Source organism: Dermacentor albipictus, chromosome 8 (genome assembly GCF_038994185.2).
Source record: "Dermacentor albipictus isolate Rhodes 1998 colony chromosome 8, USDA_Dalb.pri_finalv2, whole genome shotgun sequence".
NCBI classification, from domain to species: domain Eukaryota; kingdom Metazoa; phylum Arthropoda; class Arachnida; order Ixodida; family Ixodidae; genus Dermacentor; species Dermacentor albipictus.
Genome location: NC_091828.1, coordinates 96,255,509 through 96,270,189, shown reverse-complemented (window position 1 = coordinate 96,270,189; position 14,681 = coordinate 96,255,509). Strand labels below are relative to the sequence as shown.

Sequence of the window (14,681 nt, the reverse complement as noted above, 5' to 3'; positions counted from 1 at the left end):
TACGCGCATGCCTCGCAGATAATGAACCGAGCCATTATTGCGCGGTTAGGGTAGGCTCACTTTCATTTGACTCGCCCTCGTACTTTAGAAATGCAAAGATACAATGGGATATACAAATGCGAAAATACGGCTTGATAAAGGACAAGAAAGTGTCACTGGAAACAAAGTTCACTGCATGTATACACAAAACCTCGCAACAAGATATTTAAGTATACGTATAAGTCTCCAATGAGTCTATGTATGTAAGAAGAAGTAACTGTATATAATGCGTCAAACAAGGCAAATAAACATGTTGCACAATCATAGATTCACAGAATCCTAGATTCCGCCCCCATTCCATCCACTCCCCCCGATGTATTGCGCGCGACGGAAGGCGGCGCGCTTGCTCCCCGCTTTTCTCCTTTGCGCACACAAAACTGAGCCACCATCGTCGGCTCACCCTTTCCACCTCCCCTCCTACACTTTCACTCGCACATACAGCATGCAGTGCGTGGTGACGATGTTATCACCCTTGGACTTTATACGAAACATGAGGGCGACGGCAGGAATGCTCCAGGAGTGTCCATATAATTGCTTTCGCAATAATATAATAAACGTATCCGGCAACTGAAGCGTCCCGTCGCCCATTACTTTCCGCAAAAGAAGTATCAAAATCGAACTTTCACCATGCGACAATTCGCTGCACCGCAACAATGTATTTTTTTTCTGTGAGGCGGAGGCACCGAAATGAAAAAAAAAACGCATAGGAAAGTATGTTGGCCAGAATCGAATGCCTACTTCGGGCACCTAATGGGGCTACGGAAGGAATACCGAAGAAAACGTGAGACACTTGGTCCACTGAGAACCATACGCATACTGCTCAGTATCCTACAGCGGCGAAACAAGACTTTCCGGAAAGGTTCCGCTCAAGGAATGCGGTGCAATCCTTCGAGTCCCCACAGTGATGGCGGCGAGCGACCATTGTTTTTTTTTTCTCGTCTGCTAGCCAGAAAGCGTCCAAAACTCTGTCAGGTGAAAATCCACTCGGCCAGAGCAAACCGAACGCGCACCGAAGTGCACCTCATGGTGGTCGGGGCCATACGAAAAAAAACGTACGCGCTCTGGCTGGCTCTGGCAGCCCGCAGGTAGGGTAGCGAGAACAAAAAAAAAATGGAAGAGGCTCAGTGTGTTTTCGCGAATAAAAGCCAAAGTAGAAAAAATAAATAAGAACGTAGTTACTTTGGCTGGCTTTAGTGTCTAGACATGGATGTTCTGGCGAAGGTTAAAAAAAATGTTGATATTTTTTTGTGACATGACGGCACAAATGAACCATCCCAACGCTTCGTCTCATTGGACCTCGCTGCCTGCTTTGTCAACTCGTCTGCTAGTGTGTTGATTTGGCTTGTCTCGTTGTATGTCCCGATGTAAGACTTTAGAAAAGTCAATAGACCTTTGGCGTCAAATGTTTATAACAACATTAAACCCACAAAGTTCCTCAATTGAAAATCTAAAGCACAACTTTGGAAATGTCAATGCACCTTTCACATCAAGAGCTTATGAGATTTACACCCATAAAGTTTCGCAAATTATGTCCATGTGCTCCATAGATTCCGCGGCCTCAGTGAGATGCCGCGGCGAGCCCGCTCACCGTCAAAGCGCCCTTGAAACTTTGTGCTCGGATGGGACTGCTTGGCGTTATGGGACTCCTGGTGTATGGGCGTTGCCACGAAATCACGCCCAAGTTTGCAATCTTCGCGGTTAAATGTCTTTTCGAGCGTCAAAAAGACATTCTAGACAAAATCCAGAGTGATTTCCGGCGCCGGGGGTCGCTTTGGTCAGCGGTGCATGGACAGCACGAAAAAATTTCGGGGGGGGCTGAAGCCCCATAAGCCCCCCCCCCCCCTGGCTACGCCCCTGGTTGATATATACTGAAACTGGAGTCCTCATGCAGTACTGCTCAATATAGTGCAGCCTTTCCGACTCACGGCCACATCGTAACACAAAAGAGGCATAATAAAATGTAATCAAACTGTTTCGTAGCCTCACCTTGCAACACACTAGAACTTAGCCATCACTTGAATTGAGATAGTAGTAAGCTTACTTTAGCATGGTTCCTACAATACCGCGTAACATGACAATGGACAACAGGAAGTACACACAAGTGGTACTGTGCATTTATGCATGTTGTGCTGTATGCAAAACTGTGAACATTTACCAGCTAGTTCAGCTTTCTTTAGTGGTAACACAAACTGCAACGGAAGTAGCCGCATAAGACTGACAAAAATACTGCAATGGAATCGATTACAAAATAATAGAAATATAGTGAGAGGACTACAAGAAAGGAGACATGTCAACAGCAAATCTATTAATTAGTACATGGGCGCGTTCATCAGTCCGCGCCGCGGGAATGCAAGCTAAACACAGAGCATCATGTTGCACTCGAACCGGGCGTCTTCGCGCAACGTATTTCGCACAAAGTATTTTGTACGAAACTATATATGTACAGCTAGGTCGCAGTTAGAACCAAATAATTAAGCGCTGACGTAATACCGCGGTGTCACACGGTCCTCTTTCGATCGCGATCGAAAGTGGCGCGTGTGACAACGGTATACTATTTATTGCAAGCAGCGCGCTGGCAGGGGAGCACGGTTTTTCATTTTTCTTTTGCACAGCCTCGCCGGGACATTAACGGCCGGGTTTCCTGTTTGTGCAAATAATAATTATTATTGCTATTACGCGCGATCGACTGTTTCACTGCAGGCGTAGGACGGTCTATCTCGCGAAACCCCTCGTATAAACACTTTTCATTAATTTTTTTTTTATAACTCTTCGCGCATTTTTACCTAGCTAGAAGTCGCACTTAGCTCTCGAACATCCAATGCGCTAAATAAAGAACGGATTGCGAAGTAACTGTTTTCGAGCATGTGCGAAGTGCCACGTAAGCAAACAAACGCTAACAGCGATGACGACAATGATGAAGGTTTGTGATTGCTTCCCTCATGGAGGAAGGAAAAATTAGGAGAGGGCATTACGTCACGGAGCTACTTTTGGCAAGCGAACGCTCCGTGATGCCAGTCATATTGCTCAGTACCGGCACAACACGTGACCTCTTCCGTCGATATGACTGAGCAAGAATCGAGAACGCTGAGGCGTCTGGTTCCCAGTTTTTATCCGGTGCGCGCTTGTTCGGCTGCCCTGCCGTGGCTCCACGGAGGAAGGAAAAAGATAGGAGGGAACACATCGCAACGCGATTGAAGCCAAACCTGTCGGCCCAAAACCTGAGCGCACGTCCACGTAGCGCGGTTGGTTTTATTGATCCCGCCCTGCAGGCAGAGTCACGGCAGGGCAGCCAAACACAAGCACGCATCGAATAAAAACTACTGGCGTAGCTACTGGCACTACTGGGAACCAAACGTCTCAGTGGCAAATCTCGATTCTTGTGCTCCGTGATCTCGACGCAAGAGGTCACGTGTTGGGCCACCACTGTGGCTTCACGGAGCGTTCGCTTGCTTGCCACATTTTTGTAGGAAACTGTATGGCTTGCCAAGGTTGGTTGCGTGACGTAATCCCTCCTTAATTTTTCTTCCTCCATGCATACGTGACTTTGCCTGCAAAGCGGGCACACTAAAACCAACCGCACACGTTGGGGTGTGATCACCGGTTGGGCCGACAGTTTGGCTTCAGTCGCGTTACGCGATGCTCCCTCCTAACTTTTTACTGCCTCCATGATTTCTTTTAAAACGGAGCATAGAGTTTCCTACTCTATGAAACGGAGAGAGGTGTTGTGTGAGACAGGCGTCTATTTTTTTTTGAAAACTTTATTGTTCCACCGAGCTGGGGTGCCCGCCTCCTAATAGGTAGGAGAGGATAACCCAAATCCGACGTCTATGACGTGTTTCCGGCTTTCAAATCGATTCCGTCGCGTGCAACTAGCAAACGCACAGCCTTCGAGATCTGCACTTGTTAATTAGAGGGCGTCGCCACTGAGACGCGTATTTGGAACAGCCGAACCTGAAAAAAAGAACAAAAATAATCTTTGTAGGAAACACCGAATTCAACGATAAGATTTGCGGCGCCCGTTGACGATCTCGGAGGCGGAACTTGGTGATTGAGATTGAGGGCGCTCGTCGTGCCGAATTTCGTGTAGGCTGGCGCACCGGCGCTAGCCACCGCACCCTCGCACCGGCGTGTTGCCAAAACGTTGACCAAAACGACCAAGTTGTACGGGTTGTATCGTTGTATGCTCGGTCTGCGTCTAAGTCACGCTGGTCAAAACTTTTCAAGCTTGTTGACGTCACAGAGTTGCGTTCAAATTCAGATACGTTTGTACGTCTGTGTGCTTTCGTCTAGTGCGCGCTTTTCGTGTGCGGGTTGTGCAGGTGCTCTTTTAGTGCGTTTTGCCATGGATACCATGGAGGAAGGAAATGCGTCCTCAAGGCCACACCGGAAATGCGGTAAGACGCTTGAACGTGTTATAAGTGGTTCGCAAGCCTTTAAGGCGATGCGAGGAGCGCTTCTAAAGGCACGTTCGGTAACAATGACGGCGGCACTTGAATTCTTGGAAGCGGAATGCTTTCGAGACGGTGGGACGCAGGAGGTCGCCATGTTTGGAAGGCCTTTGCTGGCCACTGCGGTTTAATATTTGACGGACTGTGGGCCTTCTGCTACGATCGATATGATTTGACTGGTCTCGCCAGCCGATTGTTGTGTCAGACGGGGTGTGCGAAGGCAGACTGCACGTTTCGGTGGCTTTAGTCGACGATTTTCACACGACGCTTTTCACTTTGCAATGGAAAGCTGCCGTGACGTAATGGGGGTGAACGCTTGCCACGAACGCGGAAGAACGCGGGATTGTGGTAACGCCGCCGACTTTGCTGCATTTGGGCTCCGCGTGCGACACGTACGAGTCCATATTTTCTACTTGACCAGTTGTGAGGATAACAATGTTTGACTGGGTTGGGTGGAGCGGCGCACGGGAAAAAAAAGAAAAAAAAAAACGACGGACGCTGTATTTGCAGAGTGGGCACCGGCACCGTTTTGCAGTTCGTTGAAAACATTTAGAAGTGTGGACGCGACAAAATGTGGACACAGGTGAAGTACAGACGGGACGAGCGTTGACTTATATAAACGAAATGTATTACACACAGGGCTAGGAAAATGAAAACAGTAATGAACAGCACGCATGCGCGGACGGTGGGATTCATGGGAGCACGACACCGGATTTTTTTTCTTCAGATTAGCCTCGCACTTGGGCAAAGTTGGCGACGGTTGGCCAACGCATGTGTCGCCATTTCTCGTCTGCATGTAATAAATTCCAGAAGTCAGCACTTGTTCTGTCTTCACCATTTTCTACGTCTTTTTTGCGCTGTGCAGCTACAGCATGACGTCGTTTGATAGATATTTATAAATAAAAAAAAATGTGTTTGGGGATTGCCTGTGAAGAGTGGCAGAAACGCTCAAAGTTCTTGACTCCACATATGTGATCAGTACATGGCTTCGTAAATTCAACAAAACATTGCAGAACAATGAATACAATTTTCTCAGATTTGCACTGACAAATAATATTTGTAGTGGATTCCAAAGGCACATTTTGAAAACACCTTGGTCTCCTAAGCCAGTAAATAAAAGGGAACTCGCTGTGAAATATTGCCTTCATCATATTGATGGAGTTAACTATGCACTTACTGACTTGCATTGCATAAAAAAAGTTGCATATGTAGTGACAATGTGTGTTTGAAAAGGTGGCAGCACAAAAAAGACACGGAGGGAGACAAGATGACGCTTATCTTCCAACAACATTATTGTGAATGGTTCACGAATATATACATGCTGTCCGAACCAGGGTTTATCATCTGCGCATGCATAAATATGCCAGCTCTGTGTGAAAACGTGATGGAGGCCATCCTGACACGTCCCTCCCCAAGTCTAGAGCGTGAACTTTTACTCGCTGGCTTTGTTTGGTCATGGTCTTAGTTATGAGGTGATGTCGATTCAGAAAATTGCATACCCTGTGAAATTTTTGCATATTGTAATTGGTGCATCTTTTTTTTTCTATAAAGGCTTCTTAATTCATTGGCATATATTTCCTAACAGTATGCCTGCAAGAATGCATCTGCATCTAGGTTTATTTCATCATATCTGAGTAAAACAAAATTTTGGATGTGGACAGTTATAAAAGCATGCCACAGCATGTGTTCAACCTGGTGCACTTTCCATAATATGTAAAATTCTGTTTTGTAGACTTTGCCTGTAGACTGTGAATATTATCTTTGTCCTTATCTTTGTCACAAGATGTCACTATCAGTGTTGTTGCTGCCATGCACCTGTCTGGTAACCCAGTACAATGCAAACAGTACAGCTAAAAGCTTTCATTCTATATGTGCTCTAATATCAAATGCACTTTGAATTTCTTCATAGACACATTATATATGTTATCCGCCGTGGTTGCTCAGTGGCTATGGTGTTGGGCTGCTGAGCACGACGTCGCGGGAACGAATCCCGGCCATGGCGGCTGCATTTTGATGGGGGCGAAATGCGAAAACACCCGTGTACTTAGATTTAGGTGCACGTTAAAGAACCGCAGGTGGTCGAAATTTCCGGAGTCCTCCACTACGGCGTGCCTCATAATCAGAAAGTGGTTTTGGCACATAAAACCCCATAATTTTAATTTTTGTTACATTATATATGTTATTGTATGGTGTTATGTACTCGCTATAAAGCTTTGTTATTCTCTGTATCAGATGCAACTAGATTGTTGACGAGCAGGATGTGCGATCATACACGTTTCAGTGTCAATGAGACTAGTGCAGCAAACATTAATTGAAAAAAAAAAAAAGGCGAGTGAGCTTTATGCAAAAAGTTATTCACCGTAAAAAGGCAGTGAAGGTTCATCTAAAAAAATTTATTAAACAAGAAAAATTATATTAATTTTGGGTGGAAATAAAAACAGAAAAGCATGCCGAATTCCATAGCTATGAGAACAAATGATACTGAGCCCTGCTCATATGACATGAAATTATGAGCTTGTTCAGGTGTGCTGTTGCATGCTTCATGCTTTATTAAGCATAGGCTGTGGTGTATCAGTCCTTGAACATATGTACAATTAAGGCAGTACTTTGTGATCACAGTTTATGAAGCCGATCTTGTTTCAGTGCGGCGGCTTTCCCAAGAGGCCATCAGTGGCATGTTGGATGACCTTTCCGACAGCATGGATGACCCTGATGACCCTGACTTCATGTTGGAGCCTGAGAATCACCACAAGCCACAGATTAAGACACCGACTAAAAGATTACGTCGGCCTTCTTCAGGCAGCTCAAGCACATCTAATGATTCCGACTTATCAGCCAAACCACCAAAGAAGGCTGCTGTCCCACTCAAACAAGTTGGAAAACCATGTTCGGGGACCATAATCACGGTGGTGAAGCCGGGCTTCAGTTTGATGGAAGATGCAAACATCACACAGCACACGTAAGTGAAGACTTGAATTAATCTAAATTGACCTGGTGAGTTTATCATGTGCATAGATAAGCTCTCAATAAAGTATTGAAATCTTTTAGGACGAGGCTACTGCAGAAACCGTGGCCACTGAGTGTCATGGGAGCACTCAAAGTGGAGTGATAAGTGTGTTGGCAAGTGTATGGCATTGAAATGTGTATTACGTAGGAAGAAGAGCACATTTCGAGAGCATGTACCAGAAGGCAGGAAAATAGTTTGTGCCTAAGAGATGTGACACATCGTTACCGCCCATAGTGCCACTGTGGGGTGGCACAGCACCTAAGTCTTCAGACACTAGAAATCTCTCACACGACAGCGAATGCTTCTGAAACAAACCTGTTTGAGTACGAGAACTGCCGAAAGAACCGCAGGAAGCTGTTTGCTTTGCAACAGTAGAACCATCGAAAGGAGTGTCGTTTATTTAAGGAATGATGTACTTGAAGGTGTGTAGTATTCGTTGCAATTAGGATGTTTACATAGCATTTGTTGTTTTGTTGCATAATTTTGTAAAATATATAGCCGGCAAGTAGCACAACTGCTGCAGTAGTATATTTGGTTACACGTATACACACGCTTAATGCAGGTGCTGTCCTCTGTTGAGCCATGTTGGGTGATGAAATGCAGGTTATCTCTTTGCCTTCCACCATAAGTCTGGGTCTGCAATATTTTGTCTTTTGGAATGAAACAATTCAGAATGCACTTGCAGAAGTCCAGCACTCTTGCAGCTTCCATTGGCTTTCAGTCGTGAGAAAATTCTTCAAAATCTGCAGACAGAGCTGCCATCAGCATGGAAGACAAATGTTATTCCCCTGAATGCAGTTGGGAGCACACTATCTTTCATAAAAGATCCTTTCTCTCCCACAAGAAAGCCATATATGACAGCTTGATGCTATATCTGTCGAGGAGCGAGACACTCAAGACATCCCACCGGACGCACTGAAGATATGGCTATTTAAGATGTGGCTGTTTAATTTTTTTAAATAAATGTTTTCTCCCTTTCTCCTGGTGCTACCAAGGTTTCCCTGTCATGCCCAGTCCATGATGTCACATTGACCTGCACCAGCTATTGTTCATGGTCATGAGTTGCTCATGGGCAGGCACATTCCTCTAGTCTTCTAGCTGTTTGCTCTGTCACCACTCCTTCATTGCTCTCTGACATCTTTATCAAGTACAACCTTGAAGGTTTGTCATAAGTGCCTTGTGAAAAGAAACAAAACTAATAAAGGAGCAAATAGGCACGGCACTATCATGGGCCGCAGGTTGGAGAAACATTATCGGGAGGAATTGGCAATCTCAACATTGCATTCCTTATATGTCCATCCTTAGTAGGTTCCTTTTCAGAAATTTCTGTGAGGGTATATTCACTGAAAGGCGTTGCAGGGCCCATTGAATGTTTATGTAATCCTGTGAATAATCAAGGGTGTTGTTCAATGCAGGACATTCTCTAGTGCACTAAAGGTCTTACTAGAATACAGTATACGCAGATGCAGTGTACCTGAAAGAAAATTTAGTTACATATCGTCTTATTCCACTTTCTTTGCTAAACTTTGTCACCCTTGATATCAGTCATGATGCGATGGGAGCCGTGTAAAGCAAAATTACTTTACCTGATAATTTTTCATTCACCGCCGAGGTGGTTTATCGGCCACGAAACTCAGATGTGGTGCCATTGCAGGCATTAAGCGAAACTATTTCGGAAGCTTCAGATCAAGTTATGCTACTCGCTGGTGACTTCAATTTACCAGACCTTCACTGGAGTGATAATATTTGTGTAGAGAAAACATGTAGTGACGCTAACATGAAAATGAAGAACATTGGTCCTTATGGTCTAGAACAGTACATCAACGAGCCCACCCGTGAAAGTACCGTATAGTGTGGAATATAGGTCGAGGATTTTTCCAAAAATACCACTAAAAGGTCACCCCTTGACTTATATACCGGCCCTTGGCACAACCTGAATAGTCGTTTGGCAACATGTGGAAGCACAGACCTTTCCGCATCCGCATCGTTATTGCCTCCATGGTGACTGACGCGGCCCAACGTTGACGTGGCCTATGCAGTTGGGCCGACGCCATCTTCCCTTTTTGTGCAGCAATCATTCCTGGTATTGCTAACTTCCCAACAAGCTACAAAATGAGTTCTAGTACTCGACGTCAATTCACTGCGGCGTTTAAAAAGAAGGTGATCGAATGTGCTGAAATGCATGGGAACATGTCTGCCCAGTGTCCCTTACGTGTCTCGGAAAAGAAGCGTCCGGTAGTGGTGAACGCAGAAGGTCAAGCTGTCTGCCTCCAACACATGGAAGACGTCCTTTTGCGGGTGCCGCGCGGTGCACCTGGAGCTCGAAAACAAGGTGGCGGATTTCGTCCGCGAGCATCGTGCCAGATCCTTGCCAGTGACAGTGGAACTCATCCGCATCAAGGCTATTGAGATCGCCTGAGAATACAGACTGTCCAAGGAACAATTCAAGGGTTCCATTTACTGGATTTGTCGCTTCATGTGACACAAGGAATTCGCACTTCGACGGCGCACATCAATCTGCCAGAAGCTGCCAGAGGCATACGCGGACAAGCTGATCGAATTCCAGCACTATGTTATCCGTCTTTTTTTTCTTCCCACATGTTTGCCAATAAAAAAAGAGAAATTTCTTTTCCAATATGGTACAGTAAAACCTTCTAAATACGTACCGCTTAATAAGTAATTCCAGTTTAAATATAGTCGCGATGAATCCCCCGCCCTGTCACCATTGAACCTAATGTGTTGGCTGACTGCTTAAACCGTAGTCGCTTGATGCATGCTAAGCATTTAGTGCACAGTATTTATTTCATTTTTCAGCGTGTACAAGCATGGAATTGGCAAAACATCTTGCACACAGATCATTGAAAGTGAAAGTGAGGTGTGTGGACCTTTCCTCTACTGCAGTTGCCACCGATAGGCACGTCAGAACATGGTAGCCATGACGTGGAAGCGCTAGGTGCTATGGGATGATAGCCCTTCCGTTTCCAATGCAGCTAGTCTGTTGACTGTCATGAGGGTGTTCGCATAGAAGTGGGGCCTGATGGAGAAATTGGCTTGCGGCCTTGCTGAGTTTGAAGATGCCATCGTCTTTGTAAGGCCGCCATGGCGCATGTAAAAATCACAGATTTTGTTGTTGTATGCTCGCAAATAAATCTTGTCTCTGTGTGTGTGTTTGAGTAAGAATTATTATGTTTTTTTTTGGCCGGTAAGTCTATAGCTGCTCATCTGCCCTTGTTGCTTAAACAATACATCGCTTAGTGTGTACGATGTGCATTCCCCAAGAACCGCGTATTAATGAAGTTTAACTGTACAATGTCTGCTGTGATTGCAGGATGACATGCTGTTTTAATCCTGGCCTGCAATTTTCCAGTTCCCCTCTTGTCCTTGCTTCATATCTCACTCAGCATCATTGCTATGTATGAGCTCAGCCCAACAGTTTGTTTCACCAACAATGTAACTTGTTTCACTGAATGTTTTCTTTTACATTGTGAGCGAGTGACTTTGAAGACTTTGCTTCTGCCATTCTCATGTGCCTACAATATAATGTGTACGAGATGTATAAAGGTGCCTTTGCTGCACCTTTTATTAACATTTGGCATGCTTCGTGACATTTATTATTTTGTGAGCATGTTCGAGGCACTTCGCTCTTACTACAAGGTCCTTCAGTCTCTCAAAGACTAGCCTGTTAGCCGCTGTGCTCCTGTGTTGCACTTGCAATATCTGCCTGTCATACTGTTCTGCAGGCCCACCACTCACGGGTCCAGGTACATCTGCTGTGTACGGAACTGTGCGTCGCGGGGCCTGAGCAACCTGGACGGCCTGTGGTTGTTTCCACTTCCCCAGGACGACGAAACTCGTCGGCTGTGGACCGAGGAGGTCCCCATTGACCTCGAAGGAAACCGTCCTGCCAGCCCTCGTGTGTGTTTTCGGCACTTTGACAGCTCAAAGTTTGTGCGACGTCAACAGCGCTTGCTGGGTCTCCAGAAGGGTGCGGTACCGTCTGCTACAGCTGGTGCCGCGCTTCCAAGTGCGTCTAGCAACAGCAATAAATATGCCAGAAAGACCATGCCGGGGGATGCCTCAAAAACCCCGCAATCTGTTACACCCACAAGTGTTGCTGTGAAACAGTCTTCGGCTTTGAAGCCATTGAGCACGATATTACCCAAAGTGACAACTGAGATTAACACTAAAGGTCCACCGATTCCAGTGTCCCCACCAATTGTGGGAAGCACTGCGGCAAGTTCAGCTTCATCAATCGCTCAACCTAGCAAGGTAAAAAGTGAAATATTCATTGATCTCACATCGGACGACATGACGACTGACGTGGAGGCTGACGTCGGGAAGTCCCAATTAGCTGCGATGTTGCGTGGAACTCTGAAAGAGGAAGATACCAACCTCTCTCGTGCTGGGCAGTCATCACTGTTGACAAACGGGACAGGACCTACGGGAAGCGTGGATGAAGAGTGCTATGAGCTCACGCTCGAGGACATTGAAGAAGAACTGCCATGGGTAGTGCCCGACATGCACTGGGATTCTGACCTGAAGGACGGCAGGCTACACCTGGTCTGGTGCAATTCCCCTGACCAGGAAAGCAGCAAGAAAGTCATTCTCGACAAGGACCTCCGAGTGAGTGTGTACATCGGCAAAAGACAAGTGGTGTTGGGTGTGCAAAAGATCACAAGCATCGCAAGTCTCAAGCAGCTTTTTATAGAACTTGGCAAGATGTAGCTGGTCGGCTGTCTCGAGTGTCAGTTTGAGTGAAAGCTTTCCTTGTACGTGCTTTTTTTTCTTTTCTTACCCTCCCTGTTAGAAAATATTTCTCGATGGGGCACAGCTTCAGAAAGTTTATGCTGGTGAGAGACTTCCCGAAACTTTTCATGTGGCAGTGTCTGTTCTTGCTGCTGGCATTTCGCCTTCATGTTGTATATTCTTGTAAGTGTTCATATTCCTTAGGGGGCATGAACCAAGGAATTGGAGGCACGAGCATGTGCTTGGGAAAGTTCTTGAGACGACATGATGTGCTCCTTCATTCCATGTTAATAGCATAACGGTTGCTTTGTACATTTCTTGTTGTTGCCTTTCAGATGCAATAGTTATTGAGGGGGTGCTTGAATCTATTAAAACTTCGATAGAACAATTACTGCAAAGTTAAATCGACAAACTTGCTTTGTGCAAGTATAGATGATTAATCCTCAGTTCAGTACAGATGAGTATGTATTGCCAAAGCTGGCTCAGTTCATGTTGCGTTATTTTTTAACCACAAGTGTGTTTTCTCTTAAATATTGCGTCTGTATGCTTTGTGATGTGCCATTTCTGTTAACTTTATTGAGGACCAGGTGTCTTAGTCACCACCTTCCAGTTTAACTGTACATATCTCATCATGTTGTTGCCATCAAGGCCTTTGTATTTATTGATATTCAAGACTTTTCATTTCACATATATGTGATTTGCAAGCAGCAGTTCATGAAGCCAATAAAAAGGTTTCTTACATTCCTCCATGTATATGCATGTATTTTGCGTGTGCATAAGCTGTCTATTGCAACGGGAAATTGGGTACAGGCCAAGATTAAGGCTTGTGTTGGGTTGTGTGGCAAGAAATTGGCACAGCTTGTCTTCACATCTTGACGAACATCGAGTTGTTTTGCTCCATTCTGAATAATTATGAAAACTAAGATGAGAGCTGAAACTTAGTGAGCACACGTGCTATTGCAAGTGCCTACAGCGTAAGCAGACAAAGACACAGGGCGGAGCACTGACTAACAACTTTAACAACTGATGTTCTTCATCACTTGTTAGGGCTTATTGACAGAAGTTGTATTACCGGCTGTGGCTGGTGACCAAGGAGCAGCTCACGGCGATTGATGTTCTCATCAGCAAGCACGACCTGGGCCGCGATTTTATAGCGATGCCTTTTTCGGATGCCGATACCATTCGGTGCTTTTCGCATTTGCAAGTGGCTGCGTTCGACATTCCTCCCGAGGCAGAGTGTCTCTTGACCACTCACGAAAGCGAAAAGCGCCGAAAGGCATGAGCATCGGGAAAAGGCATTCCTACGAAATTGCGGCCCTACCCGTCGTCACACTGAAATTTGTTGTGATTGATGCCACTCACGTCTGCTCGTACTGCAATCGCCACATACAATAATTGTCAGTGTGTGCAATCAGGGGCACAGGAATGAATCTGTTCACTCAGAAGCTTTTCTACTGCTGTTGTGGGATTGAAAAAGAGTGTTGAGGGACTTACCCAAAGCAGTCTCCTTTTGACCATTTGCGACCAACTTGGTCACGCAACCTGTGCGTTTTGTCAGTGGGAATGAGCTCCGAGTGAGTACTCCATCCTGTCTCATTCCATCCTGTATCTTTGTCTGCTTGCACTGTACATACAGCGCGTTTGGAACAAATTTGACACAAAGACGGAAAGAGGCTGCAGCTTCAGAGAGAGCGTAAACTTTTATTTCAAATCAACTAGATTTGAGTCCGGCGTCGTTTTAGTGGGTCTGGGCACCCGCCGCGGACGCGGTTCCGAGACCTTGTCTCGAAGTGGCTTCCTCGGCTCGCTGGACGGCCCAGAGTTGTGCTGTCAGGTCAGAGCTGAGCAGTGCGGTCATCCAGCGTGACCGGAGGCTGGCGGTGGAAGAGACGGAGGGGTCGGCACTGCCCGACTTGTTTGTTAGGTCCCGACACTCCCATAACATGTGATTTAGTGTGGCAACCTCGCCACACGACGTGCATCTGTTTGTAGTGTACATGTCTGGATACATGGCGTGCATGAGTCTGGGGTTTCTGTAAGAGTCTGTTTGTAATTGTCTGAAGTGTACTGCTTGCGTCCTGTCTAACCTAGCGTGAGGGAATGGGTATACGCGTCTTTGTAATTGGTAGTGTGCTGTGATGTCGTGAAAACTGGTCATACGATCCTCCCATGCCCAGACGTTTGCAGTACCCCGCGGGGACTCTTCCTCCGATGCTGCTCGGTGAGTCGGGCCTCGAGCAACGCCGTGAGCCACTTCGTTGGGGGTGCTCATTCCACTGTGTGCCGGGATCCATAGCAAATGCCTTCGGTTATCAACGTCGGTTTCTCCCTGGTGTATGGGATGTCGCTGGAGTATCTGATACGCATCTTGCGAGATGCGCCCATTTGCAAAATTGCGAATTGCCGTTTGCGAGTCGCAGATCACGTATGTCGCTTTGGTT

The 14,681-nt window shown here is 46.1% G+C and overlaps 1 protein-coding gene across 2 annotated transcripts; it reads left to right on the top strand.

Annotated features, from left to right (window-relative positions):
- The first annotated feature begins 4,105 nt into the window (after positions 1-4,105).
- LOC135912900 (uncharacterized) lies at positions 4,106-12,984 on the top strand. 2 transcript variants are annotated; one of them, XM_065445495.1, is made up of 3 exons: positions 4,106-4,433; positions 7,116-7,446; positions 11,235-12,984. In XM_065445495.1, the coding sequence occupies exons 1-3, from the start codon at positions 4,220-4,222 to the stop codon at positions 12,217-12,219; spliced, it is 1,530 nt and encodes a 509-aa protein (XP_065301567.1). In that variant the 5' UTR covers positions 4,106-4,219; the 3' UTR covers positions 12,220-12,984. The 2 variants fall into 2 exon arrangements, with proteins under 2 accessions (XP_065301567.1, XP_065301568.1); XM_065445496.1 differs by having other exon boundaries at positions 4,108-4,433; positions 7,131-7,446.
- The last annotated feature ends 1,697 nt before the right edge of the window (positions 12,985-14,681 follow it).

What these genes read in the sequence shown, in the direction of transcription:
- LOC135912900 (XM_065445495.1), top strand. Translation starts at nt 4,220, where the DNA reads ATGCTCGGTCTGCGTCTAAGTCACGCTGGTCAAAACTTTTCAAGCTTG. An exon ending in AAGGCCACACCGGAAATGCG is followed by an intron (nt 4,434 to 7,115) that starts GTAAGACGCTTG and finishes CAGTTTATGAAG; the next exon opens with CCGATCTTGTTTCAGTGCGG. An exon ending in GCAAACATCACACAGCACAC is followed by an intron (nt 7,447 to 11,234) that starts GTAAGTGAAGAC and finishes ACTGTTCTGCAG; the next exon opens with GCCCACCACTCACGGGTCCA.